Raw genomic sequence first — 25,917 nt, forward strand, 5'->3', positions numbered from 1 at the left:
CTGGTGCCTGAACATGTGTTCGTTTTCACCAATGACCCCCTCTGTGATCACCCCTCATTATCTCTGTAACCACCTCCAGTCCACAACACCCCTCCCTGTTTCTGTAACCCCCTCTGGTCCGACACCCCTTCCCCGACGCCTCTCCTTCCGCTCTCGGTGAACGATTACACAATGGAAGGTGAATTTTCATCAACAGGAACTGTATTTGGGGGGAAGGGGATGGGGACATATCGGACAGGGGTGAGGGAGACAGGGTGTCACAGACAGCATAAGAGACAGACACAACATTGTAAGTACACAGACGTGCTGGAGGTACATGCAGAGACAAGCACCCCCATCCAAACACAGACCCACCCACCCCCCCCCCACTCCCAGGTGGTGGACAGTCCGTGCTCAGTTGCAAGCGGTCATTGTTCTGCGAGGCTGCTGGCACCGACGGAGAGGGGAGGTGACTTTGGGCGTCTCGCTCTCCATCAGCAAGGCCTCCTCATCTGAGGAGAGAGAGGGCACTGGTCAGTGGGAGAGATCCACATTCCACCCCTTCCCAACTCCAGTCCCGACACCCCTCCCTATCTCTGTAATCCCCTCTGGTCTCTGACGCCCCTCCGTCTCTGTAACACCCTCTAGTCCCCTACACCTTTCCTATCTCTAACCACCTGTGGTCCCCAATACCCCTCCCTGTCTAATAAAGAATTGACAAACCTTCATAGTTTTCGTCACTGGAGAACGAGATACGGACCTTGCGGGATGTTTTGCGAGGCTGGCGGACTCTCGGGACAGATAACGGCATCTCCGTGGACTTCTTTCTGCACTTTGCCAGTTCTGCCAGAGCAGACAGCAGGTTAAACAGGAGTGTGCAGGTCACTCCCGCCGTGGGATACGGAGACTGGGGGAACTGTGTGGGATGCGGATATGGGGGAACCGTGTGCGGGATACGGAGACGGGGGAAACGCGAGGGATACGGAGACCGGGGACTGACCGTTCCCCTTGCCTGATTTTCCTGGGGTCTTTGCTGGCCGCGATGCCCTCACATTCGCCAACTCTCCAGAACGAGCTCTGGTAATCCTCTGCTCCAACTCGTCCACCAGACCCTGAGGTGGGAGAGAGAAGGGGGTCGTTCTAAGACGGTGTACGACGGTAGGGGTGGGGGAGGGGCATGAGCGAGGGTCGAGCCGATGGGAGAGGAATAGGGAGGGTGGTTGTGATGGGGAGCAGCCCCCCTCTTGCCAGGAACCCCACTCACCCTGACCTCGAGCCTCAGGGCGCGCCGGAACCTGGCGGCTGTGGCCAACAGCAGGGAGTGAACGACGTCGTCCTCCAGCTTCCCACGGAGGGCGTTGAACTGGTCGAGGAGGCGGCGCAGGCAGCGCTCTGAAGGCGGCAGCCGTGACAGGCAGTAGGCGAGGTCCCGGAGCTGACGTGGCTGCCTGGAGGGGAGAGAAGAGGGAGTCAGTGAGGATGGTCGGTGTGAAGGGGGGTCAGTGAGGAGAGTGGGGTCAGGGCGAAGGGGGTTAATATGGAGAGTGGGGTCAGGGCGAAGGGGGTTAGTATGGAGGGTGGGGAGCCAGTGCACAGGAATGAAGGGGGTGCAGTCCCCACCCCTCCCCTCGATGGACACTCACGAGGCGGTGCGAAATCTCTGGCACAGCTTCTCGATGAGACTCTCGCTCTGTCGTTCCTTACTGATGTAGTTGAACAGTTGACTGTGATGTGGGGGGGGGGGGGGAAATAGACACCCTGGTGTGAAGGAAGATCAACGACCCATGTATATCCCATTTGGCAGCTTCCCCCTCTCCGTGTCTCCCCTTCTGCCCCCCACCCCCCCAACACCAATTGACCCTATATCAATTACAGTGCAGGAAATGGCCAGTTTGGCCCTTCTAGTCCATGCCGAGCCCCTTCCCCTGCCCACATCCCGATCCAACTACTTCTTCAATGGAAATACTGAGCTGGCCTCCGCCCCTTGGTCGAGAAGTTTATTCCATATGCCCATTCCCTTCTCTGACCCAAGAAGCCAATCGGCCAACCTCCTGCCGGAAGCTCTAGGAACCGTTCCTCGCTGCCCCGTAATCTCGTTCCCCCTCCCTGATCTTTGCCTTGACTGTGGACCGGCTCATCCAGTCCCCTGCCCACCTCATGACGGTCCGGAATGCTTCCTCCTTGATGCCACACTCTGGGTCCGACAGACGGCTGATGATGTCGGGAAGGATGTTGTACACCGCGTTGTCCTGGAGGGAGTCCAAAAAAAAGGGGGTGGAGGTATGAACTGAGCAGTGAGAAAATTCAGGGGCCCAGGATCCCTGCAGGAACTGTGGCCTCAGATCTACCTCCCGACTGTGGCCGCGAACATCTCCCTCACCTGTGTGAGGGATACTGGAATGTTAGGAGTCCAGAGATACTGGAAGCAAGTGCCAATTAAGAATAAAGTATTATGGGTTAACTTAAGGTGAAGGGATACTGGAATGTTAGGAGTCAAGCAAGTGCCAATTAAGAATAAAGTATTATGGGTTAACTTAAGGTGAAGGGATACTGGAATGTGAGGAGTCAAGCAAGTGCTCATTAGAGATGAAGTATTATGGGTTAAATCAGGGTGAAGGGATGCTGGAATGAGAGGAAGGGTTGTAAAAGTGTAATAAACTAAGGATCTTCAAAACAGGATAACAAGTAGATAGCTTTAGCAAGTCTTAGGGATTGATTAATGAGTGAAGAACAAAGACATGATACTTCTCTGGCTAACAAGTTTGCAGGAAGACACATAAACTGATAAGAAATTAGAATCCACGTGGGCAGAATTACCTAATGCTAAACCAATCCAGGAGGCAGAAGAATGTTGGGGGGAAGGTATCTCTGTACTGAAATGAAATGTATAAAAGTTGGGTCAGCCCCAGTATCTGTGTGTATTCCCAGGGTAAGGGGAAGCACCCAACTTTGCATTGTTGTAATAGTATAATAAAAGTTCTTTGTTCTCAATTTTTGTCTCGAGCAAATTCTGTGAAGGTACTTCTGTTTCTCACACCTGCGTGAACTAACGCCCCCTGCTGTCTGTTTCCCGTCGCGATCAGTTAACACATTCCGTTAAAAATTGTACGCGGATGTTTTAATAAATTGTCAGGTGGTTGAGGAGATGCTCCTCCAGATAGAATTTGTTTCAAAGAGCCCGGCTGTCACTTTCGAGTGGGCGAATCCTTCTTCTTTAAGTGCTTATCACTCTCTCCTACAATTTAAAGTAGCCCAAGAGGCTCACATGCTAAAATCTTGCTTTTTAATGTATCGCCCCGCAGAGATCAATGCCCCAATGGAGACGTTTGTTCTTTCACATGTTCTGGACAGAGAAAATACTGGAGCAAAGCAGTTCGAAATTTCCCTGCCCCTTAATCCCAGAACTGGTCTTGTCGGAGAGTGGCACAACATCAGCAGCATCTGATCTAACATGGATTAACTTTTACTACTCTTGTCTCGGTTACCCCGCGCCCTTGCCTGCCTCAATTTCCCCGTGCGCTCTTTATACCTCGGTTTCCCCATGCTCTCTTCCACTTCAATTTCCCCGCGCTCTCTCCCTCCGCAATTTTCCTGTGCAAGAGGTAGAGAGAAGTGCGATGAACACTTTGCTTTGAGCGAGGCTCAGTGCAGTGAATGAACTCAACACGTTCATGTGACCCCCACCCCCACATTTATGCTTCACTGGGCGGGGAGGGGTAAATATGGAGCAGTGGATCGACAAGCCTTGACCCTGCGCTGATCGACGATTTAAAAACCCACCACCCCCCCTCACCTCCTCCACGGCGAACACCCTCCGATCTGCCCCAGATCTCAGGAGAGGTGGGAGAGAGAGGTGAGATGGAGAAGGGAGGGAAGAGGGGAGTCACGTGATGGAGTAGTGGCCGGACGGTGAACTCCAGCCCTCTCCAGAAAAGTCGGGAAAAACAAAGGAAAACACAAAGGCACAGAAATAAAAGTTACAGAAAAGTGAGTATAAAGGTGGAAAGAAGATGGCGACAAAAAAAGAAAAATCAAAAGCAACGGTAAGAAGAGAGGAAGAGAAGACAAAGGAGGAAAAAGGTGAAGGCCTTACCTGTCCGAAGAGGCCCGCTGCGGAGAGAGAAACCCGCTCCCTCAGGTCGGTAAATAATGGACTATAAAAATGGCTCGCTGAGCCGAGTAAAAGTGCGCAACCGCGCATGGAAAAAAACACACCGACGGGAGGGGGGACCAGCTGGGGAGTCGATCTCCACAGCCGGCAACGACAGCTGCAGAACACCTGCAGCAAGAAGAGACCACAGAAGACAATGGAAACAAGAAAGAAGGAAAGGGCAACAAAGAAACAACAGATGGCCAACCCAGAGGAAGAAAAAGAGGAAGAGGAAGAGTACAGTGAAATAGAAGAAGAAAAGAAAGGCAAGATAAAGAAGGTACTTTCTCTTATTAAAGGATACATGGAGTCATTTAAAGAATGGCAAACACAGGAATTTAATGATTTAAGAAAAAGAATAAACAACACAGAAGAGAAAATGAATAAAATAGAGATGACCTTAACAGAAATGGGAAAGAAAATGGACAAGATGGAAGAGTGGGCAGTAGCAGCAGAAATGGAGGTAGAAGACTTAAAAAAGAAATTGGAGGAATCTAATAAAAAAACTAAAGAGACAAGAACTACTAGCTCAAAAAATAGATACAATGGAAAATTATAACAGAAGAAATAACATAAAGATAGTGGGCCTTAAGGAAGATGAAGAAGGCAAGAATATGAGGGAGTTTATAAAAGAGTGGATCCCTAAGACCCTAGGATGTCCAGAACTACAGCAAGAAATGGAAATAGAAAGGGCACATAGAGTATTGGCCTCTAAACCACAACCACAACAAAAACCAAGATCTATTGTAGTAAAATTCCTAAGATATACTACAAGAGAAAAGGTACTGGAGAAGACAATGGAAAAAGTAAGAGAGGGCAACAAACCACTGGAGTACAAAGGGCAAAAAATCTTCATTTATCCAGATATAAGTTTTGAACTCCTAAAGAAGAGAAAAGAGTTCAATACAGCAAAGGCGATTTTATGGAAGAAAGGGTATAAATTTATACTAAAGCATCCAGCGGTATTGAAAATATTTATTCCAGGACAACAAAACAGACTATTCTCGGATCCAGAAGAAGCACGAAAATTTGCAGAACAATTACAAAAATAGACTGAGGGAGGAAGACGGGTAATGAGAGTAAAAATGATCACGATTGATATGTATGCGGGTAAAGAGGTATAAGAGTGAATAGAGACAATGTGCATACGTGAATGTATCTGTACTTAGAGGAAAATATAGATAGTATAGACAAGAATTAATAAGGGAAGGTAATGGAATAGAGAGAATAAGGAGGGAATTAAAAGAGTGACCTTTGTGACATATGAAAAGTGAAATCTTTTCTGGGGGGGGGCGGGGTGGGGGGAAATAGCGGTCACTGCAAAATCAGTTGACGCTTGAGAGTGGATTCGCAAATCCAAATGGAGAGGGGAGATGTGGTTGTCCGACAAGGGATAAAGGACAACTCAGGAGGGGAAGGGGAGATTGGGGATAAATAAGATAGAAATAGGAGAATAAGGAAAATGTTGGATGTTGTAGGAATGTTGTCTTATAAAGAGTTGAAAATAAGAAAACAGAAATGGAAAAGGAGGAAAGGTAATGATGGAAAAACAAAAAGAGAAGATAAACAAAATATAAAAGGGCTACGCTGAACTATATGACTTTAAATATTAATGGAATACATAACCAAATTAAAAGGAAGAAACTACTAAATTTAAATGAATAAATGTATTCCATTAGAAAAAATAACATATAGGTTAAGAAATAATATTGAAATATTCGAACAAGTATGGGAGCCTTACATTAAATACAATAGCGAAAACCTACCGGGGACAAACATTACCTAAGTTGATGGAAGGAGAAGGAAAGAAAAGAATGGACTCAGTAGAATTTCTGGTGTATTTTTGTTGAATGACAACATTGTCTGACTGGCTTAATGCAACCTAGATTGTATACCTAAAATGGATGAGAGGGGGGGGGTGGGGGGGTGGCTTGGGAGGAGGGAGAGAAAAAGTCACTGTATATGTGTGAAAAAGAAATAGTGTACATCATGGCTAATGTGATTTATGGTGTGAAAAATAAAAAAAATTAAAAAAAAAAAGAGAAGGGAGGGAAGAGAAAGATGGAGGGGATCCAGAGGCAGGAGGGGGAGAGAGATGGGAGTGAGGACAGATGGGGGAAGAGGGGGTAGAAAGAAGATGGAGGGGAGAGAAAGGGGTGGAGAGAGGAGGTAGGGGGTACAAAGAGGAGGGGAGAGAGGAGAGGGGGCAGAGTGGAAGGGAGAGAGAGGAGAGGGGGCAGAGTGGAAGGGAGAGAGAGGAGAGGGGGAGGGGAGGCAGGACTGAGAGGGGAGATGGATGGGCAGAGAACCCCCCACCCCCTCACCTTGCTGGACAGTTCGTGGAAGAAGCTGCGGGCCAGCCGGGCGATGTCGGGCTGCGGGTCGACAAGCAGACAGGCCATGTCACTGATCTGGCCCCTCACCCTCACCACGTCCTTCAGAATCAGGTGCGTCATCACCACAGTGGCCGTCCGCCTGACCGTCTCGCACGTGTCGCGCAGCCTACGGATGGACAGCAGGGTTCAGTCACGGCAACATTAACCCCCCCTCCTCCCCTGCCTCGGGGTCACGGACGTTTCCCCTCTGCCCCCCACCCCAGGGGTGGGGGGGGTCACTGACCTGGCGTACAGGTGAGGAGTCCAGGGCTCTATCACGTTGGGGTAGCGGAGACACAGGTCTCCCAGCGCCACCAGGGTGTTGGCCCGGATCGCGGGGATGGGGCTCTTCTCCAGGAGGGTGAAGAGCAAACGGAGGTGGTTCTCGCAGAAATCCTGGCTGCATGTCCGGGGAAAGGGGGAGAGGAGGGAGAAAGGAGAGGAGGGAGAAAGGAGAGGGAGATGCAGGAAAGAGAAAGGGAGGGAGTGAGAAGGGGGAGTGGAAAGGGGAGGGGGGTAGAGAGATAAGCTCAGGGCTTTCCTTGGAACCAACTTCCTGTCCTGTCCTAATCTCTCCCCCTCCCCTTTTACCTCTCCTCTTCATCCCGTCTCTCCCGTGACTCCAACTCCACCACGCATTTTCCCTCCCTCCCTCCATTACCCCACCGCTCTCTCCCACCAAACACTCAGGCATTGCCCCCCCTCCTTCCTCACCCACCCTCCATTTCCTTTCATCCCCCAACCCCCCCCCCCTTTCCCAACATCCCGTTCTCTGATATCCGTATGTCTGAAAGTTTTAAAGGAGTGTGTGACGGGACGGGGCCTCGCTCTGTGTCCCACTGTCCACAAACCCTCTCTCCACTCCCCGTCCTGTCCATATCCCATTGTAACCTACGACAACCTTCTACACCGTCCACAACCCCTCTCCCCACTTCCCCATCCTATCCGTATCCCATTGTAACCGTCTACACCATCCACAACTCCTCTCCCTGTCCTGGCCGTATCCCGTTGTAACCTCTCTTCACCTCTCCACTTCACCACCAGTCTCCCACCCCTCTCCGGATTGCCGCGAACTGCCCTGTGCTTGTGGAACAGAGGGGAAATGTGGGGGTGTTTACCTGACCAGAGCGAGCTTGCACAGGGTGAGGCAGGAGACAGTGGAGAGCTCAGCATCATTGTGAAGACCAGGCTGGCTGCACAGAGTGACAACAAGAGGGAGGAAGGCGGAGAGCAGCTGCCCATCTGTGTGTGTGTGTGTGTGTGTGTGTGTGTGTGTGTGTGTGGTGTGTGTGGTGTGGGAAGAGAGGAGGGGGAAAAGAAAAATAGTCACCAGATGTCATTCGCCTCCCCACGAAAAACACCCTCCCCTTCCCCTCTCCTCCCTCATCCCCAACTCTCTCCCCTTCCCCCTCATCCCCATCTCTCTCCCCTTCCCCCTCATCCCCATCCCTTCCCCCTCATCACCATCCCCACCTCTCCCACCCTGCCCCCCTCTCCCCTTCCCCTCCTCATCCCCATCTCTCCCCTTCCCCTCTCCCCATTCCCATCTCTCTCCCACACTGCCCCCCTCTCCCGCCTTCCCCTCTCTCCCTATTCATTCCCATCCCCACTTCTCTCCTGCCCTTCATCTCTCCCCCTTCCCCTCTTTCCATCCCTGCCTCTTCCCCTCTCCCCACCTCTCCTCCTTCTCCCCCTTCCTGTACCTCTCAGCAGCTCCTCATCACACACGCGACGAACCAGTTCGCCCTCAGGGTCCTCAGCTGATACCCCCGACAGACCAAGGTCGACCTCCATCGCTGACACGCTTGACCTCTGCCGAGCAGGGAAACGGAGAAGGGAGACACATTAATCCCTGGGTGGGGGCGGGATCAGAATCCCTAATTCTGCTATCGTGTCTACTCTTCCCGGATCCTCACGTCCCACCTCTATGAATGACCCCCCAGTGGTTTTGCATTTTACTGAGATTTTCTCTTTCTGGTCATGTTTCTCACCCCCACCCCTCCAATTAAACTGACGTGTCCGTACAAATTCCCTGCTCTCAGGGGGGCCAGGGAGCTGTGACCAGGAGGCAACTCGACAAGGAATCGCAAGTCGGGTCACCCAGCCTCGCCAACCGCCTTCGTGAAGACTTCAGGTCATTGGTTTTGAAGTTCTTGGATTTCAGCATGGGATTTCTAAGACTGAGCCTTATCTTGACTTTCCAGAGTTATGCCACACACATGTATATTCGTGCATTGTTGGGGGTTAAATTTAGTCAAGTTTCTGCTGTTCTGCTTCCCGCTGCCTGCTCCTGGCATGGCTGGAAGCCTGAGCATGGAGTGGGGGGGCGCATTGCTGCTGTTCCTTGCACGCCTGGAAGCCTGAGCGCTCGGGCGGGGAATGCTACACAGCGCTGCTGTTCTGCTTCTTGCACGCCTGGAAGCCTGAGCATGGAGGTGGGGTGGGGGGGTCGTCTCGCTGATATTCTGCTTCCCGCGACCTGCTCCTTACTGGAAGCCTGAGCACAGGGGGTGGGGTGGGGGCGTCTCGCTGCTGTTCTGCTTCTCTCTGCCTGCTTCTTGACCAGCTGGAAGCCTGAGCATGGAGGTGGTGGGGGGAGTCTCGCAGCTGTTCAGCTTCCTGCTGCCTCCTCCTCGCACGGCTGGAAGCCTGAGCACTGGGGTCATGTGAGATTCGTGGAAAGGAAGGAGCGACTGAAACGTGGGTTGGTCACACAGAAGGGCGCAGCCTGCACCCAATCAATCACCGGTGGAGGGAGAGTGGCAGCGGGAAACTCCCTTCTGCCCAGACAACTGCCCCCAGCCACTCAACCACACTTCAACCGTCCCCTCTCCCTGCCGCAACTCCCCGACCCACCTGCCGTTCGCCACGCCTTCCATCTCGCTCCTGCCGACGCCGCTGAAGCTCGGGTCCCAGCGCCCGCTCCAGGTGGACGACCTGCTGCAGGGCCACGTGTCCCACCAGGGTCAGCAGGTGGGTGAGGAGATGGGTGGGTGGCCTGCCAATTTGGGAGGGGGGGAGGGAGAAGAGAGGGGGAGGGGATAGAGAGAGGGGAAGAGAGAAGGGAGGGAGAAAGAGGGGGCAGACAGAGGAGGGGAGAGGATGCAGGAGAGAGATCACACATTAGATCACAGACAAGCCCCATCTGGACGTCAAGGTGAGACTGATCCTCCCCTCACCCCAACCCCTCCCCCAGCAGTCCCCGATTCCTCACCTTTGCCCTGTGATCCTTCGTGTCCGGGGGATGGGACCTTCGTTGTGGGAGACCAGCAGCCGGGAGCAGCAGACAAGGAGCTGCCCACAGAGGCGGTCGGGGCCCTCGGCCAGATGGTAGACCAGTGAGACGGCGGCTTCGGCGAAGGGGTGCCAGTGAGGGGAAGGGTCTGTGAAACCTGAGCGGGGTGGGAAAATGTCAGATCGTTACCGCCCTGCGCCCACCATCGCGGACTGACCAGGAACAGCCAACACCTGGGTTCAGGTTGACACACCTCAGGGCCGAGCAGTGTGACGAGGGCAATGTGTTGGGTCAGACCAAGGCCAGGAGTCCACGGTGGATGGTTGGGCCCCGAGTAGGGCAGTGGGACAGAGGGGAATCGGGGAAGCGCAGAGACATCGTTCCCTGAAAGTGCGTCACAAGGGGGACGGATCGTGGAGAGAGCTTTTGGCACATTGGCCTCATAAATCATAGCATCGAGACCAGGATGATCTGGTGAAGATGTACAAGACACCGGTGGGGGAGAATCTGGAGCATTGTGTGCAGATTTGGTCACCGAATGACAGGAAAGATCTCAATCAGACAGAAAGAGGGTAGAGAAGATTTACTGGGACGTTGCCTGGACGTCAAGGACTGAATTACAGGGAAAGGCTCCACAGGTTCAGGACTTTATCCCCAGATTTATTCATATGTTGCTGGGACATGGGCTGGAGTGAACGGCGGTGTGCAGATCTCCCTCGGGTGTTGGACATGTCCCATCGAAAGACAACGGTTCTTGCAGAAACCCCGTGTCCAGGATAGTGCTGCCCATCGATCAGGACAGCCACGTGGGGGGTGGTAGAGGGCAGGAACTCCGCCCAGGCCAGCGAGTAGCACCCCGTAGCCCAGGTCTCACTGGAGGAGGGGGCTGCGTCCTGGACTAGTAGACTTTGCACCCCTTCCGCCTCACCAGAAGCCTACCTTCGGCAACAGCCGTGCAGAGCCTGGTGAAGAGGGGGTGGTTTGCAGGCAGTCGGAGGGGGAGGCAACTCTGTCCAGAGGAGCCCTGTGAGGGAGGGGAACCGAAACAGGAATCAGTCACAAGCCGTCGCCCCTCCCCGTAACCCCCTCCCGGTCCCAACACAACTTCCTGTCTCTGTAACCCTCTCCAGTCCCTGAAACCCCTCCCTGCCTCTGTAATCCCTTCCAGTCCCTGACACCACCCCCCTCTGTCTCTGTCACACCCTCCGGTCTCCAACACCTCTCCTGTCGCTGTCACCCACTCCGGACCCCGACACACCTCCCTGTCTCTGTAACCTCCTCCAGTCCCCTGCTCCCCTCCCTGTCCTTATTTCAGACAGCCTTACCTTCCTGGTGAGAGAGAGTTTGCTGATTGTGACACAGACATCTCGGGCCAGCTGGTAGTCATGACAAGCACCGGTATCAAATCCGACCGTGAAAAGTATCTCAAGGTTACTGCCCACAATTTCTGGTTCTCCTCTGGTGGAAGAGACAGGGAAATGGGGGAGATGGGTAATCAGAGAGTGAATGTGGGTGGGACACAGAGAGGAAGCCCAGTCCCGTCATCCACCCCCAAGGTGGGACACAGAGTGAAGCCCTGTCCCGTCACACATTCCCGAGGCGGGGACACAGAGCGGAGCACCGTCCCGTCAAACACTCCCGGGGTGGGACAGAATGAATTCCCGTCCTGTCACATACTCCTGGGTATTGGGGGGGGTGGGGACACAGAGTAAAGCACCGTCTCGTCACACACTCCCGGGGAGGGACAGAGAGTGAAGTCCCGTCCCATCACACACTCCCAGGGTGGGGAGAGAGCGAAGCCCCATTCAGTAACACATTCCCTCTGCCTGAGACCTCTCACCGAGCTGCCATGCCCAGGAGAACCACTGCTGCCCTCCTCTCCTCAGCCGAACAGGGAATCTTTCCAGTGAAACGCTCCCACAACAGCTGGATGACGGCTGGGTCCACCTCCTGCTGCTTAACGAACTCAGTGACCTGGCGGGGAGGTGGGTGTTGGGGGAAGAGAAAGTGGGGGGGGAGAGAGAGAGAGAGGAGGAGGGAGGAGAGACGGGAGAGAGAGGGGGAAGGTGGGGAGATAGATCGAAGAGAGAGAGAGAGATTGTCAAATTTAATGACCCCCCCCCCAGGGATGAGACAAGTTGTTGAGGGTGTTGGGAGCAGGAATGGGGAGGGGGGAATGACAGGATTTGGAAACAGTGGTGGGGGTGAAGTGAGTATGAAACTCACCAGCTCCTCCAGACACTTGATGCGTTCCACAGTGGAGTCGACGACCAGGGCCGTCAGGTCGCTGACCAGAAGCCTGTGGTTTCATTCTGCAGAGAGGTCGGGGAGCACATGAATCAGGCGACGGGGCCCGCCCGGGGAGGCGACGGGGCCCGCCCGGGGAGGCGACGGGGCCCGCCCGTGGAGGCGACGGGGCCCGCCCGGGGAGGCGACGGGGCCCGCCCGGGGAGGCGACGGGGCCCGCCCGGGGAGGCGACGGGGCCCGCCCGGGGAGGCGACGGGGGCCCGCCCGGGGAGGCGACGGGGCCCGCCCGGGGAGGCCGACGGGGCCCGCCCGGGGAGGCGACGGGGCCCGCCCGGGGAGGCGACGGGGCCCGCCCGGGGAGGCGACGGGGCCCGCCCGGGGAGGCGACGGGGCCCGCCCGGGGAGGCGACGGGGCCCGCCCGGGGAGGCGACGGGGCCCGCCCGGGGAGGCGACGGGGCCCGCCCGGGGAGGCGACGGGCCCGCCCGGGGAGGCGACGGGGGCCCGCCCGGGGAGGCGACGGGGCCCGCCCGGGGAGGCGACGGGGCCCGCCCGGGGAGGCGACGGGGCCCGCCCGGGGAGGCGACGGGGCCCGCCCGGGGAGGCGACGGGGCCCGCCCGGGAGGCGACGGGGCCCGCCCGGGGAGGCGACGGGGCCCGCCCGGGGAGGCGACGGGGCCCGCCCGGGGAGGCGACGGGGCCCGCCCGGGGAGGCGACGGGGCCCGCCCGGGGAGGCGACGGGGCCCGCCCGGGGAGGCGACGGGGCCCGCCCGGGAGGCGACGGGGCCCGCCCGGGGAGGCGACGGGGCCCGCCCGGGGAGGCGACGGGGCCCGCCCGGGGAGGCGACGGGGCCCGCCCGGGGAGGCGACGGGGCCCCGCCCGGGGAGGCGACGGGGCCCGCCCGGGGAGGCGACGGGGCCCGCCCGGGGAGGCGACGGGGACAGTGAGGGATGGGATTTCAACTGGATGCCTTCCATCTCACCTTGCCCTGTCGCCGGCGCCCAGGTACAGCCGCCTATAGGCGCGGACCCACCGCTTCCCTCACCCCCGGCTCTTTTGACCACACCAGGGGCAGCATCCGCCTCATCCCTTCCAGCGAACCTGGCACGCCGAACTCTGAGACGGTCACCAGGAACTGCGCAGCATCCTGCACGACTGCGGTGGGATGGGGTCGGGAGAGGAAGAGCCAAAAATCACATTCACCGTGTCTGTCCCCATCGTCACTCTGTTCCACGCTTTTCCCCGTGTCAGTCCCCATCGTTCACCATTTCAGTCTCCATTCCCCACTGTGTCGGTCCCCATATCCCGAGGTCCTCCTGTTCCCCTCCATTCACCGTGTTGGTCCCCGTACACCTCGGTCACCCCAATTCCCCACCGTTCACCATGTCAGTCCCCGTTCCCCGATGACTCTGTTCCCCACCATTCACAGTGTCAGTCCCCGTACCCCTGTCCACCCGCCCCCCACCCCTCCCAGCCCCCAGCTGTCTGCCATCGGACTCACCTGAGGGGTTCTTGGAACCCAGCAGCGTCCCAACGATCTGGATGGCGCCCTGGATCTTCTCGGCAAAGATGAGTGTGTCGTGCAAGTACGTCACCAGGACTTCTTGGCGAGCCAGGTCGGAGGGTCCATCCTCCCCCCTCCTGAGGGACTGGAGTTGGGTGACCGACTGCTTGCTAAGACCTGGCACAGATCGGAGGGCAGATTACCTGTAACTCAGTCCCTGACGACCGGGCAAGATCCCAGTAAATCTTCAGGGGATAAAGTATCGAACCTATTGAACCTTTCCCTGTAAATCAATTTTGAATCTGGTTTCCCACCACGGTTCCTCCTCATCTCCGTCTGAAATCTATTCCCCTGTAGCTCGTCCCCGAGTTCTGATCTCTCCCCACCAATGGGAACAACATAACCCACCTGTGCCTTTCGTAATGTGATGTATTTCTATGTAATCCTCTTATTCTTCAAATTCCAGCAAGTACCGGCCACAAACTTCTCCCCCGCCACAACCCCTCCCACCTTGTCCATATTCCATTGCAACCTACCACAACCTTCTCCACCGTCCACAACCCCTCTCCCCACCCTGTCCATATCCCATTGCAACCTACCACAACCCCTCTCCCCACCATGTCCATATCCCATAGCAACCTACCACAACCTTCTCCACCGTCCACAACCCCTCTCCCCACCCGTCCATATCCCATTGCAACCTACCACAACCCCTCTCCCCACCATGTCCATATCCCATTGCAACCTACCACAACCTTCTATACCGTCCAGTACCTCTCTCCCCACTCTGTCCAGATCCTGTTGTAACCTACGACAACCTTCTACACCGTCCACAACCCCTCTCCCCACTCCCCATCCTGTCTGTATCCCATTGTAACCTACGATAACCCTCCACGACCTCTCTCCCCACTCCCTATCCTGTCCGTATCCTGTTGTAACCTACAATAATCGTCTACATCATTCTCAACACCTTTCCTTCCTGAACAAAATGTACTAAACCCTCCTTGCCACATAGTTTCCTGCCTTTCAAGATTCTCTTTCTCCTCCCCAATTTTCCAGCCTTTGCCACCCCCCTGGCTAGGCATTACAGGACCCACAACTCTATATGTGTAAAAAAACTGACCCCCTAACGTCTTCCCTGAACTCCCCTCCCTTCCCCTTGTTCGCTGATCCTGCCGAGGAATGGGCGCTTGCCGTGTGCACCTATCGTATGCCCTGGTCACCCTCTCTCTCGAGTCTCCCCTCATCCTTCTACGCTCCAAAAAGTCCCTAGTGAGTCTCCTCTGCACACTCTCCACAGCTGCCCCATTCTTCCTGCAACCAGACGGCCAGAATTGAGCGCGATGCTCTAAGTGGGACACCCCCCCCCCCCTTGACACTCGGACTCGACCCAACGTCTTGTAAGCCTTCGGAACTCCCCTACCGACCCATGGGACCTTGAGGGACGTATGGATTCTGTTCCCCAAAGTCCCACTGATCCAGATATTCACTCTCTCTCCTCACGGGCTTACCCCACCCCACCCCACCCCTCGTCTCAGTAACATTCCCCTCCCTCCTGGCCTTTACATTGATAGTTGACCTGTCATGACAGTTGGCCCACTTACTTCTACAAAAGTCAGGTGGGCAGATCTCCTTGGTTTCTGGCACATGACAGTATGTCCCCTCTTTACGAACAAAGAGGGGATTCGTTCCATTACCAGTGAAGCATTCACTCCTCTCCTTCCCCCTCCCCTCTCTCCAGGCCCCCTCCCAACCTCGACCTCTGGGCCCCATCCGCGGCTTCACCTCCATGCGCCACAGGTCCTACCCTCAGCTCTGATGCAGGCCTCCAGAATTTGAAGGAGAGTCTCCTCCTCCTCCTCCTTGTCCCCACTCCCGAGATCTTCACTCTTCAGGAAAAGCTGTTGGCTCCCACGTGCCAGAAGGGCTGCTTGTCTGTGTGGAGGGAGTGAGGGGTGGGTGGGGAGGAAAGAGAGGGCAACATCCTAGTAAATCTTCAGTGATTAAGTCCCGACCCTGTTGAACCTTTCCCAGTACCTCAGTCCCTGATGTCCGGGCAACGTCCCAGTAAATCTTCAGGGATAAAGTCCCGACCCTGTTGAACCTTTCCCAGTAACTCAGTCCCTGATGTCCGGGCAACATCTCAGTAAATCTTCAGGGGATATAGTCCTGAACCTTTCCCTGTAACTGGGAGAGTGGAATGAGCTGCCGTCTAGATGAAGGTGGTGGGGGGGGGGGGGGGGGGGTGTGAAGCTTGGGTGAAGGTTCATCACTCAGAGGGCAGTGGGAGTGCGGACCCCAATCTCATCCCAGCCTTACCTATATTTGCCGTTCTTCAGCAGGGAGCGGATGCGAAGCCGGACACCGCTGGGGGAGGAGGGATCGCCCTCCCCCAAACCTGACCATTCCTTGTCGTTCTCTCCCCCTTCCACCTCCTGGAAAAGGAGTGCAGAGTGGATCTCAGGGAGCATGGCGTTCCACTCCTCAGCAGGGTCTACAACCACCCCTATTGGGAGGAAGAGAGGAGGGGGTAAAGAGAAAGGGAGAGTGAGGGGGGGGGGGAGAGAGAAGGGGAGAGTGAGGGGGACAGATAGGGATGAGAGAGACAGGGGGAAGAGAGAAAGGGAAAGAGGGCCAGAGAGATCAGATTTGAACACTGAAGAAACTGGCCACACTGACCACATTAGACCCCCGCCCTCCAGGGAAGAACATTTCTCTGCCCAGTCAAATAATTTGTCCTGTTGATGCTGCCCGTCTCGCGCCGAGAACGCTGTTTCATTAGGCTGTCCCAGCAGCTGGTGGTAAACTGGACCGTGACTTCAGTAGGGAGATTGGATGACCGTTTCTACATGGGGGAGAGGGTGTTTTATATAGGGTGAGGGATTGAGGTGTGGGCTCAATTACCTGCCATCTTCTGTGCGTCCTCCCTCATCAGCGCCAGTTTCTCCATCTGCTTGGTGTGAGCAGATCGCACGTCTTCGATGTTGATCTGGGAGATGAGGGAACACGGGGTAACGGTCCAGGTTCCGAAGCCCTCAGTGAGTGTCCGGGACCCGTCACTCCCATTGAGGGTGTGTGTGTGTGGGACACGTTCCCCCCCCCCCCAGTGAGGGTCCGTGTGTGTGGGATCTGTCCCCCCCCCAGTGAGGGGTCCGTGTGTGTGGAACCCGTTCCCCCCCCACCGTGAGGGTCCGTGTGTGTGGGACCCATTCCCCCCCACCCCCAGTGAGGGTCCATTTGTGTAGCACCCGTCCCCCAGTGAGGGTCCGTGTGTGTGGGACCCACTCCCCCCCCAGTGAGGGTCTGTGTGTGTGGGACCCGTCCCCACCAGTGAGGGTCCATGTGAGTGGGACCACCCCCCCAGTGAGGGTCCATGTGAGTGGGACCCCACCCCCCAGTGAGGGTCCGTGTGAGTGGGACCCACCCCCCCCAATGAGGGTCTGTGAGTGTGGGACCCGTCCTCCCAGTGAGGGTCCGTTTCTGTGGAACCTGTTCTCCCCCCTAGTGAGTGTCCATGTGAGTCGTACTTGTCCCCCCCAATGAGGCTCCGTATGTAGGACCATTCCCCCTCTCCACCCCCATTCCCTCCATCTCTCACCCCATCTCTACCACCTCCTACCCCTCCCTCTCACCTTTCCTATCCCCTCCCCCACCCCACCTCACCTTGCCTGTGAAGGGGTTATTCGCCACCACCAGACCCAGGAGATTGATGGCCTGCTGCTGACGTTAACTGCTTTGTCGCAGAGTCGTCCCGTCACCAGTGTCACCAGCGGGAGGAACTGTCTCACAGGCAAAGCCTGTAAAGTTGGGTGGGGGGGGAAGAACAAGGAGCACAGTTCATTGACCGCTCAGCTTGTTCCTGCTTCCAACCACATTGTTCCATTTCCCAACCTTTCCCCAACAGTTGCCCACTGGTGCCCCTACTCGCCTGACTCCTGTGGTCCCCTCCCTGCTGGTGAAGGGGGAGTGTCACCATAGCAGCAATCACATTTCAGGGACGGGTTCCAGGTATGCAGTTAATGATGCACCGTATTGCCTTGTTCATGAATTCTCTCCATCCCCAATATTCAGGGAGGGAGCATTGTGGTATCAGCAATCACACCGTAGGATCTTTTTGTACCATAACAGATCAGGCTCGGATGAGTTCCCTCCTCCCCGCAGCATGAGGGCTGAATGGTGGACACTTGTTGGTTTGCTCGTGACTCTCCCGAATCCCCAATATTATGGAATGGGAGCATCCATATCAGCAATCCATTCTCATTATCTTTTCGTGCCGTAACAGAGTTGGGTTAGGGCTGGTCCCCAGGATACGAGCAGTCAGTTCTAAATGGAGCACACTCACTTATTTGTTTGTGACTATACTATCCTTGAATCGGATGGGAGGGGAGCATCGCAGTATCAACGATCACACCTCAGAATCATTTTCTACACTAATGGGTTAGGTTAAGACCAGTCTGCACAGAGTGTGGGATGTGCTAAATGACACGCCCTCATTAGTCATTTTCGTGATTAGCCTCTTTTCTTTTGTATAGTAAAAGGCAGGTTAGGACAGGTCCTCAGTGTCTGAGGGGTCAGTACTAAATGGTGCAACCTCATTAGTTTGCTCATGAATCTCAATGTCCCCAATATTGTGAAAGGGGAGCATCATGGTAGTAGCAATCACACCACAGCGTCTTTTCGTACAGTAATAAATCAGGACCCAGTCGTGAGGAGCCAGTGCTAAATTTCCCTTGCTCTCGTGACTCCCAACCTATGCCCGATATTGTGGGAATGGAACCTCGTGCTATCAGCGATCACATCTCAGAATCTTTATGGACCTGCCCCAACTCACCTTGCTGCTCACCACGATGCCCAGGAGCTGCAGGCAGCGAGCACGCACCAGAGCGTGGCAGTCATGCAGGTGGAGTTGGAGAGTGTCTAGGAAGGTGTCCCGCAGCCCCCTCAGCCCCTCCTCCAGGCCAGGCCCGCTCAGAACTTGCCGAAGTATCTGGGTCACACAGGTCAGGACAGCGTTCCGCAGGGTGTAGCTCTGCTGGGGCGGGGTTGGAATGGACAAAATGGGAGAGAGGGTTAGTGGGCACAGCAGTGGAGAGGTCAAGAGGGCAAGGAGAGATGAAGTGCCACAGGGGTGGGGGTTGGAAGATAGCAGATCCTAGAGAGAGATCGGAGGTGGGGGGGGGGAGACATGGTGGTTCCCAGACAGAGATCGAGGGGGCACAGATGGTGATTCCCAGATGGAGATCCATGGGGGAAGAGATGGAGGTTCGCAGGCAGAGATCACGGGGGACGGATAGAGGTTCCCAGAGGGAGATCAAGGGGGGGGAAGAGACGGTGGTACCCAGATGGAGATCGATAGGGGAGAGATGGAGGTTCTCAGACGGAGATCGGGGGAGAGAAACGGAGGTTCACAGACGGAGATCGGGGCAGAGAGATGGAGGTTCCCAGATGGACTCAGGGGTGTAGACAAAGTACCAGTGACGTGGATTGCCAGATGGCAACCACTGCCCCACCCCTCCACCACTGGAAACTGTAGCAGGTGATCCCTCGACCCAGCCCCCCCCTCACCTCTCTGTCCAGCAGACCCAACAGCAGGCAGGTGTGAGGGGTCATCGCGGCCGGGACCAGCTCTGAGAGCTCGGACAGGAAGGTGGAGAAGGCTCGGACCACCGGTGAATCATGGCCCCCGTCTCCCTCGCTGCACTGCCCTATCTCCCTGCAAGGGGGCAGAGAGAGGCACACGCTTCGTGAGACATTCCCCACTCCCGGGGATCTATTATTCTATACATAAATTCCCCCAGATCAGATCCCAGACTGTGTCCACTCAGGGGGTCTGTAATTCGATATAAAACCCCCCCTGGATCAGATCCCAGACTGTGTCCACTCAGGGGGTCTATTATTCGATAATATAAACCCCCCCCCCCCCCCCAATCAGACCCCAGCCTGTCCCCCACTCCTGGGGGCCTGATATTCTATAATATAAACCTCTCCCGGATCAGATCCCAGGCTGTGCCCCACTCCCGGGGACGTGTTATTCTATATATAAACCTCCCCCGATCAAATCCCAGCCTGTCACAATCCCGGGGACCTGTTATTCTATATATAAACCCCTCCCCCCCCCACCCGGATCAGATCCCAGCCTGTGCCCCACCCCAAGGGATCTATTATTCTATATATAAACCCCATTCGGATCAGATCCCGGCCCGTGCCCCACTCCCGGGGATCTGTTATTCTGGGTATCAACCCTCTAACACCTTGCTGACATTCCCTGAGGGGAACCGGACTTTGAGACTTTAGCCACTGGAACCCGAGAGCAGTTTTGACGTCCTCTTTTAAATACAAATGTTTTGACACTGGGAGCCAGCCAGTTCAAGCGGGGGTGGGGGTCCCCAAGGTCCATTCTGGGCTTCCCCATGACAGCTCTTGGCCTGAACTTGCTGGAATTCAGGAGAAGGGTGGGGGTGGGGTGGGGGGAAGATGTCTCAGTGATACATTTCGAACGTTGAAAGGCATGGTTTCCGTGGTGGGAGAGCCCCGTGACCCCGCTCCAGGATCGAAGGGAGCAAATATTTAAGCCCCAAAAGCCTTTCAGTAATTAATTCAGGAAGGAAATTCCTCTAGAAAGGCAAAATAGGGGCTCGATTAGAAAGATCTAGTCAGAGGCAGTGTTATGGACAGTGTAGAAGGTTGTCGTAGGTCACCACAGGACAAAGCGTCTACGGGGAGTGGGGTTGTGGACAGCGTAGAAGGTTGTCGTAGGTTACAGAGGGATACGGACAGGACGGGGAGAGGGGTTGTGGACGGTGTAGAGGTTGTAGGTTACAACGGGATACAGACAGGATGGGGAGTGAGGTTGTGGATGGTGTAGAAGGTTACAACGGGACGCAGAAAGGATGGGGAATGGTGTTGCGGAGGGTGTAGTTGTTGTAGGTTACACCGACCGGGCTATGGACAGGGGAGTGGGGCGGAAAACCGGATTTCAATCCGGATCAGTGTGAGGTGATGCAGTCTGGAAGGACAAACCAGATGGCTGAGTCCAGGGTTAATGAGTGTGGATGAACAGAGGGACCCTGGGGTCTGAATCCGTACACCCCTCAAGGTCACTGCCCAGGTTGATGGGGCAGTTCAGAAGGCCTGTGGGACACTGGGGATTGAGATCAGGAGTTGAGGTCACGTCGCAACTTTACAAATCTCTGGTGAGACCCCGCTCAGAATGTTGCCTTCATGCCAGGAAGGACAAGGCAGCTACGGAGAGGGCATGGAGGAGATTCACAGAACGATGCGCAGGGTGTGGGGAATGGAGAGCGTGTCTCAGGAGTGCAAGGTTGGAAGAGTTGGGGGAGGGGCAGGGAGCGAGGGGGTCTCGGGGCTCCCCATACCTCATGATCTCACCCACGATCGTCTTCGCCCCGTAGTCTGTGGCCCAGATGCCCACAACTTGAGCCAGAATGCCGGGCACGTGCTCGAACTGCTGGAGCATCTGGATGACGTTGAGTGTGGCCCCTGGGGTGGGTGGGAGGGCGAGAGAGAGAGAGAGAGAGAGAGAGAGAGAGAGAGAGAGAGAGAGAGAGAGAGAGAGAGAGCCGTCAGTTGGGGTACGGGGAGGAAAGAGAGCATATGGGGGTGGAGAGAGTGCTGGGGAGAGGGGGGGTGGAGGGAGAGAAGGGGGGGAAGGGAGAGAGGGGGGGAAGGAGAGGGACTCACCCATCATGTGGTTGTAACGTTTGACCAACATCCCCAGGAGATGTGCCACAGCCTCACGGAGGGGCCGGCTGCGGGCTGACGTGACCGACGGGTTCTCCAGCAGTCGGTAGCAGCAGCTGGACACCACGCTGGTGGGGAGATAGACAGTGAGCGGCAGGAGACAGAGGATGGTGGGGGGGAATAGAGAAAGAGACTCACCGGGTGAAGTCGGCCTCCACCAGACCCAGTGCCCAGAGTGGCCTCAGTTCCAGCTGAAGGAGGTGGCTGAGCAGGTGGACAACCTCCACCCTCCCCAACTCCCAGTCGTCCTCACCCACTGCGGCCTGGGCTCTCCGCACCTGGAACAGGAGGCTACAGGTGAGGGGTGGGGGTGCATTCTCTCCCCTCCCTCTCTGTCCCCTTCTTTCTCCCTCTCTCTTCCCCCCCCTTTCTCACCCTGCTCACTTCCCATCACATTTCTTCCCTCCCTCTCTCCCACTCCCCTCCCAATGCCTTCTCTCCCCCACTCACACTCCCCTCTATCTCTCTCCCACTCTACCCTCACTCCCCGGTTTCCCCTTCTCTCTCACCTGTCTCCTCTTTCCCCTTCTCTCTATCCTCCCTCCCCTTCTGTCCCGTCCCTCTCTCTCCCCCTCCATACCCCCATCTCTCACCTCCATCGCTCTCTCACCCCCCACTCCCACTCCACCCCCTCACCTTACCCGAGGGGCCCACTCTGGCCCCCCTTGCTGCGCGCTCCTCGAACGCCTCGGCCAGCTGCGTCAGGAGGTATACGCCCATCTTGAGGGCGTTGAGGCAGCGGGCCTTGTCAGCAGGCATCAGCGCCCCGTCCCCCAGCATGCAGGGTAGCTCTTCAGTGTGGCGGGAAACGGCTGGAATGGCAGAGGGACAGTCAGCCAGCAAGAAGCCCAATCCCCCACAACACGAGGCCCCCCGCTGGGAACAACGCGGTGGGGGTGGGTGGTGCGGGAGGGACATCGATGGACAGACCAAGGCCGGGCTTAAGGGCATAAAGTCCAGAACCTGTTGATCCTTTCCCGAACCTCGGTCCCTGACGTCCAGGCAGCATCCTCGTAAATCTTCTCTGCCCTCATTCCCAGATCCCTCTGTCCCACCGCACTCCTCAGGGCCGACCGTTCAAGGCACGCGTCCCACCTTGGCCTGTTGCTCCTATCCAGTGGGTGTAGTGAGTCGGGGGGGGAGTTGGGAAAAACACACACCTCCGATTGCCATCAGATTACCAAAGATGTGCGATCACTCTCTCCGGCTGACCTCCGACCTCTGACCCGTGTCCGCGAACTGCCACAGCCGGGGGCGAAGATCTCGAACCGCCCACGGAAGAGATTGGCGATCGCGACCCCCTCCCTGTTGGTCCGGCCTTACAGTGAATGCGCGGGTCTCATACGCGCTCGCCAAGATTACGGACCATCCTCCAGCCCCCACTCCCCCTAGGTCAGAGATTGCAGTTCACTGGAGGTCACACTCGCCTTTGCCTCATCACGCAGCCTTCTGGAGGAGAATGTGTGACATGACAGGGATTCGCTCCGTGTCCCCACCCCGGGAGGGTGTGACGGGGACGGGGCTTCGCACTGTCTCCCCATCCCAGGAGTAAGTGACAGGACAGTGCAGGAGAACTTCTCTCACCTTTCATCACAAGGTCCAATGTGAGTTGCTGGACTTTAGGTTGGACTGACTTAAATTGACTGCAGAAAAGAGCATGTAATTAGGAAAGATGAAGGTGTGGAAAGTAGTATTGGGAATGGGCAGAGGGGGAAGGGGGTTGGAGCGGGGGGTTGGAGCGGGGGGTTGGAGCGGGGGGTTGGAGCGGGGGGTTGGAGCGGGGGGTTGGAGCGGGGGGTTGGAGCGGGGGGTTGGAGCGGGGGGTTGGAGCGGGGGGTTGGAGCGGGGGGTTGGAGCGGGGGGTTGGAGCGGGGGGTTGGAGCGGGGGGTTGGAGCGGGGGGTTGGAGCGGGGGGTTGGAGCGGGGGGTTGGAGCGGGGGGTTGGAGCGGGGGGTTGGAGCGGGGGGTTGGAGCGGGGGGTTGGAGCGGGGGGTTGGAGCGGGGGGTTGGAGCGGGGGGTTGGAGCGGGGGGTTGGAGCGGGGGGTTGGAGCGGGGGGTTGGAGCGGGGGGTTGGAGCGGGGGGTTGGAGCGGGGGGTTGGAGCGGGGGGAAGGGGGTTGGGTTTAGACTCTCACCACAAGACACTGTAGAGGACATCGAAATGTTGCAGGATGGCTGTCGGTCCTTGAGAACACAGGTCTGACTCGAAAGCTGCTCGGGACGCAGATGAGAGCGGATGGGGGAGAAAAAGAGGGGCACGGCTAGTGAGGAAGACAATGTCCACCCGTCCCCAGGCTCCCGCCCGCTTCCCCCACTGCTGACAGGAGACACCGCCTCTGCCCTGTGGCCCAAGGCCCCCGCCTTCGATCACCTCCCCTTGACCACCCCTCCCCCCAAAACCCAGAGGGGGCACGGAGAGGGGTTGGGGAGATGAAGAGAGGGAGGGGAGAAGACCTGTACCCTACCGGTCAACCGCACTGCCATTTGTCTAACAGGCAGGAGCTCCTCCACCACGTACTGGTTCACCCGCCCACTCCTCAGTAACTCCGATCGAACCTGGGGGATAACGAAATCGAACTCCATCGCCTGTGGGGGATGGGGGAAGAGACAGTGAACATCCATGCCCCCACCTCCCCCTTCGCCCCCACCTCCCCCTTCGCCCCCACCTCCCCCTTCGCCCCCACCTCCCCCTTCGCCCCCACCTCCCCCTTCGCCCCCACCTCCCCCTTCGCCCCCACCTCCCCCTTCGCCCCCACCTCCCCCTTCGCCCCCACCTCCCCCTTCGCCCCCACCTCCCCCTTCGCCCCCACCTCCCCCTTCGCCCCCACCTCCCCCTTCGCCCCCACCTCCCCCTTCGCCCCCACCTCCCCCTTCTTCTCCTCCACTTCGCTCTCTTTCTCTCTCTCTCTCTCTCTCACTCACACACACACTCTCTCTCTCCCTCGAGGCCGCTCCACCACCGATCAGCGCCCGGATCCCGCGTCCCGCTCGACCAATCCCGCCTACGTCGTCCGCCCGAATCCCGCGTCCCGCTCGACCAATCCCGCCTGCGCCGTCACTGTTCTCTCCCTCCCATCCAATCCCGCCCGGTCAGCCTCAGCGCCGACCAATGGTCGCACCACCCTCCCCCACGCCTTCAGTTGGCAGACAGCACTGGCCCGCACGACCGACCAATGGGGTTGAACACCTCGCTACGGTGGGGCAGAGGCGGTCCCCCTGAGGCTGCTTGCTATCCGACCAATGGCCGTCGAGTTAGTTTCACTGCCGTTAATTGCGCAGAATTCGAATAGACCAATGGCCTGCACCTTCCACCGCAACTTCGTGACGTCATGATCCCTGCGCGGTCTACCTGACCAATGGGACCGCGCCTGTACCCACACCCTCGCCTTGCTCCAATCGCTGCCCCACGTGAGGTTTTGGCTTCACCACCAAACAATCGCCGCTGTTCCCGGTTCACCAATCACCGTGGGCGAAGGGTGTGCAGTCGACTAATGGGCGGGCTCGCTTTTCCGCCGCCACCCCACCCCCCCCTCCTCTCCGCAACTCACCCAGATACACGTTGCCGACCGACCGATGGCGGCGTGGGTCGAGACGTTTGATCTAACGACGCGTTTCGGTCGCGGAGAGGTGACAGGCTCACGTGATGGGGTGACGACTTGTGCTCCTTGGCGCCCCTCAGCGTCGCGGTGGAGCCCGCCTCCACGTGGCGCAGTCGACCCCCTTAACTAGCTCTTAACTAGGTTTTAACTAGTTTAATTACGTCAGGATGACGGACCGCCGAGTTTCTGGCCCGAATCGCGCTTCTGACCTGCCCGGTAGTAGGAAAAGACAGTTCGGCCTTTCCCCGCCATCCTTTCCTGCTGTTCCCGTTGGCGCCGGCGGGGTATGGTTCCCTTCGACCCATCTTCTCCTGCAAGCCCTCTCACCGGCGTCTCTGATCGTCACGTCTCCCGGTTCGATAGGTTTTGGGTTCTGACGGGTTTAAACCCCTCTCCTTCTTCTCCACTCCAACGGAGTCCAAGGGTCGTGAAACATTCCTCGTGCATTAGCCCCAGTCTTTCTGGCCGATCTTCCTCTCATCCTCTCCAACGCCAGTTGTCGGACTCTGGCTTTACCTTACTCTTAATTTAGTCTATGTGTGGTCTGAGTCCAGCGTGTTCTTTGAATGAAGTGATAGGAGAAGGTATTCGGTTCAACAGTCAGTTTATTACCAATGTGAGAGATGGGAAAATTGATCTAAAATTATGAACATGGAAGAAACTAAAGTTCATCAGTAAAATGGCTGTAACCAGTTCAAACAGGATAAGCTTGGGGCTTAGGATGCAGGAAAGCAGAGTCAGCACGATTAACATAAGAATCTTCTAGTCTTTGTGACAAGACCATAGGACTAAGATAAGGAATGGTAAGGTACAATAGAATGTAGGAAGTTGAGGTAGTCTGGATCAGATAAGGGTCTCCTAGCCCTGGACAGAAGTACCAAGTCATACATTTCTAATTAGCTAACCATACACAGATTTATACATATGAAATTAGCCAACCCTAGATAGAATGAGTCAACTCTGCATATCAAGAGACTGTAGCCCAGAGAATCAGGAAGGTGTGAATAAGGACAATGACATGATGGGGCACCCACAGGATACCCCCTGGTCCTCCAAGTGTACTGA

At 56.6% G+C, this 25,917-nt stretch overlaps 1 protein-coding gene and 1 non-coding gene across 2 annotated transcripts; both read right to left on the reverse strand.

Moving 5' to 3' along the window:
- Window positions 1-183: 183 nt before the first annotated feature.
- ncapd2 (non-SMC condensin I complex, subunit D2) lies at window positions 184-25,345 on the reverse strand. The gene is given in 34 exon segments (XM_069915551.1): window positions 184-491; window positions 703-822; window positions 980-1,091; window positions 1,244-1,427; window positions 1,623-1,703; window positions 2,134-2,228; window positions 6,454-6,631; window positions 6,749-6,904; window positions 7,623-7,746; window positions 8,208-8,316; window positions 9,361-9,502; window positions 9,719-9,896; window positions 10,679-10,763; window positions 11,065-11,197; window positions 11,580-11,713; window positions 11,966-12,038; window positions 12,971-13,017; window positions 13,019-13,143; window positions 13,490-13,669; window positions 15,300-15,427; window positions 15,812-15,998; window positions 16,397-16,481; window positions 17,156-17,214; window positions 17,217-17,289; window positions 18,324-18,524; window positions 19,058-19,205; window positions 20,869-20,992; window positions 21,194-21,321; window positions 21,392-21,531; window positions 21,890-22,065; window positions 22,838-22,896; window positions 23,389-23,464; window positions 23,719-23,839; window positions 25,062-25,345. Coding segments are annotated over 34 exon segments (4,155 nt in total). The 5' UTR covers window positions 25,158-25,345; the 3' UTR covers window positions 184-393.
- LOC138756011 (small nucleolar RNA U89) lies at window positions 22,424-22,698 on the reverse strand. Its single transcript, XR_011352690.1, has one exon. It is a non-coding gene; the product is annotated as a small nucleolar RNA U89 (small nucleolar RNA).
- Window positions 25,346-25,917: the final 572 nt, after the last annotated feature.

This window comes from Narcine bancroftii, chromosome 2 (genome assembly GCF_036971445.1).
Source record: "Narcine bancroftii isolate sNarBan1 chromosome 2, sNarBan1.hap1, whole genome shotgun sequence".
NCBI lineage: Eukaryota > Metazoa > Chordata > Chondrichthyes > Torpediniformes > Narcinidae > Narcine > Narcine bancroftii.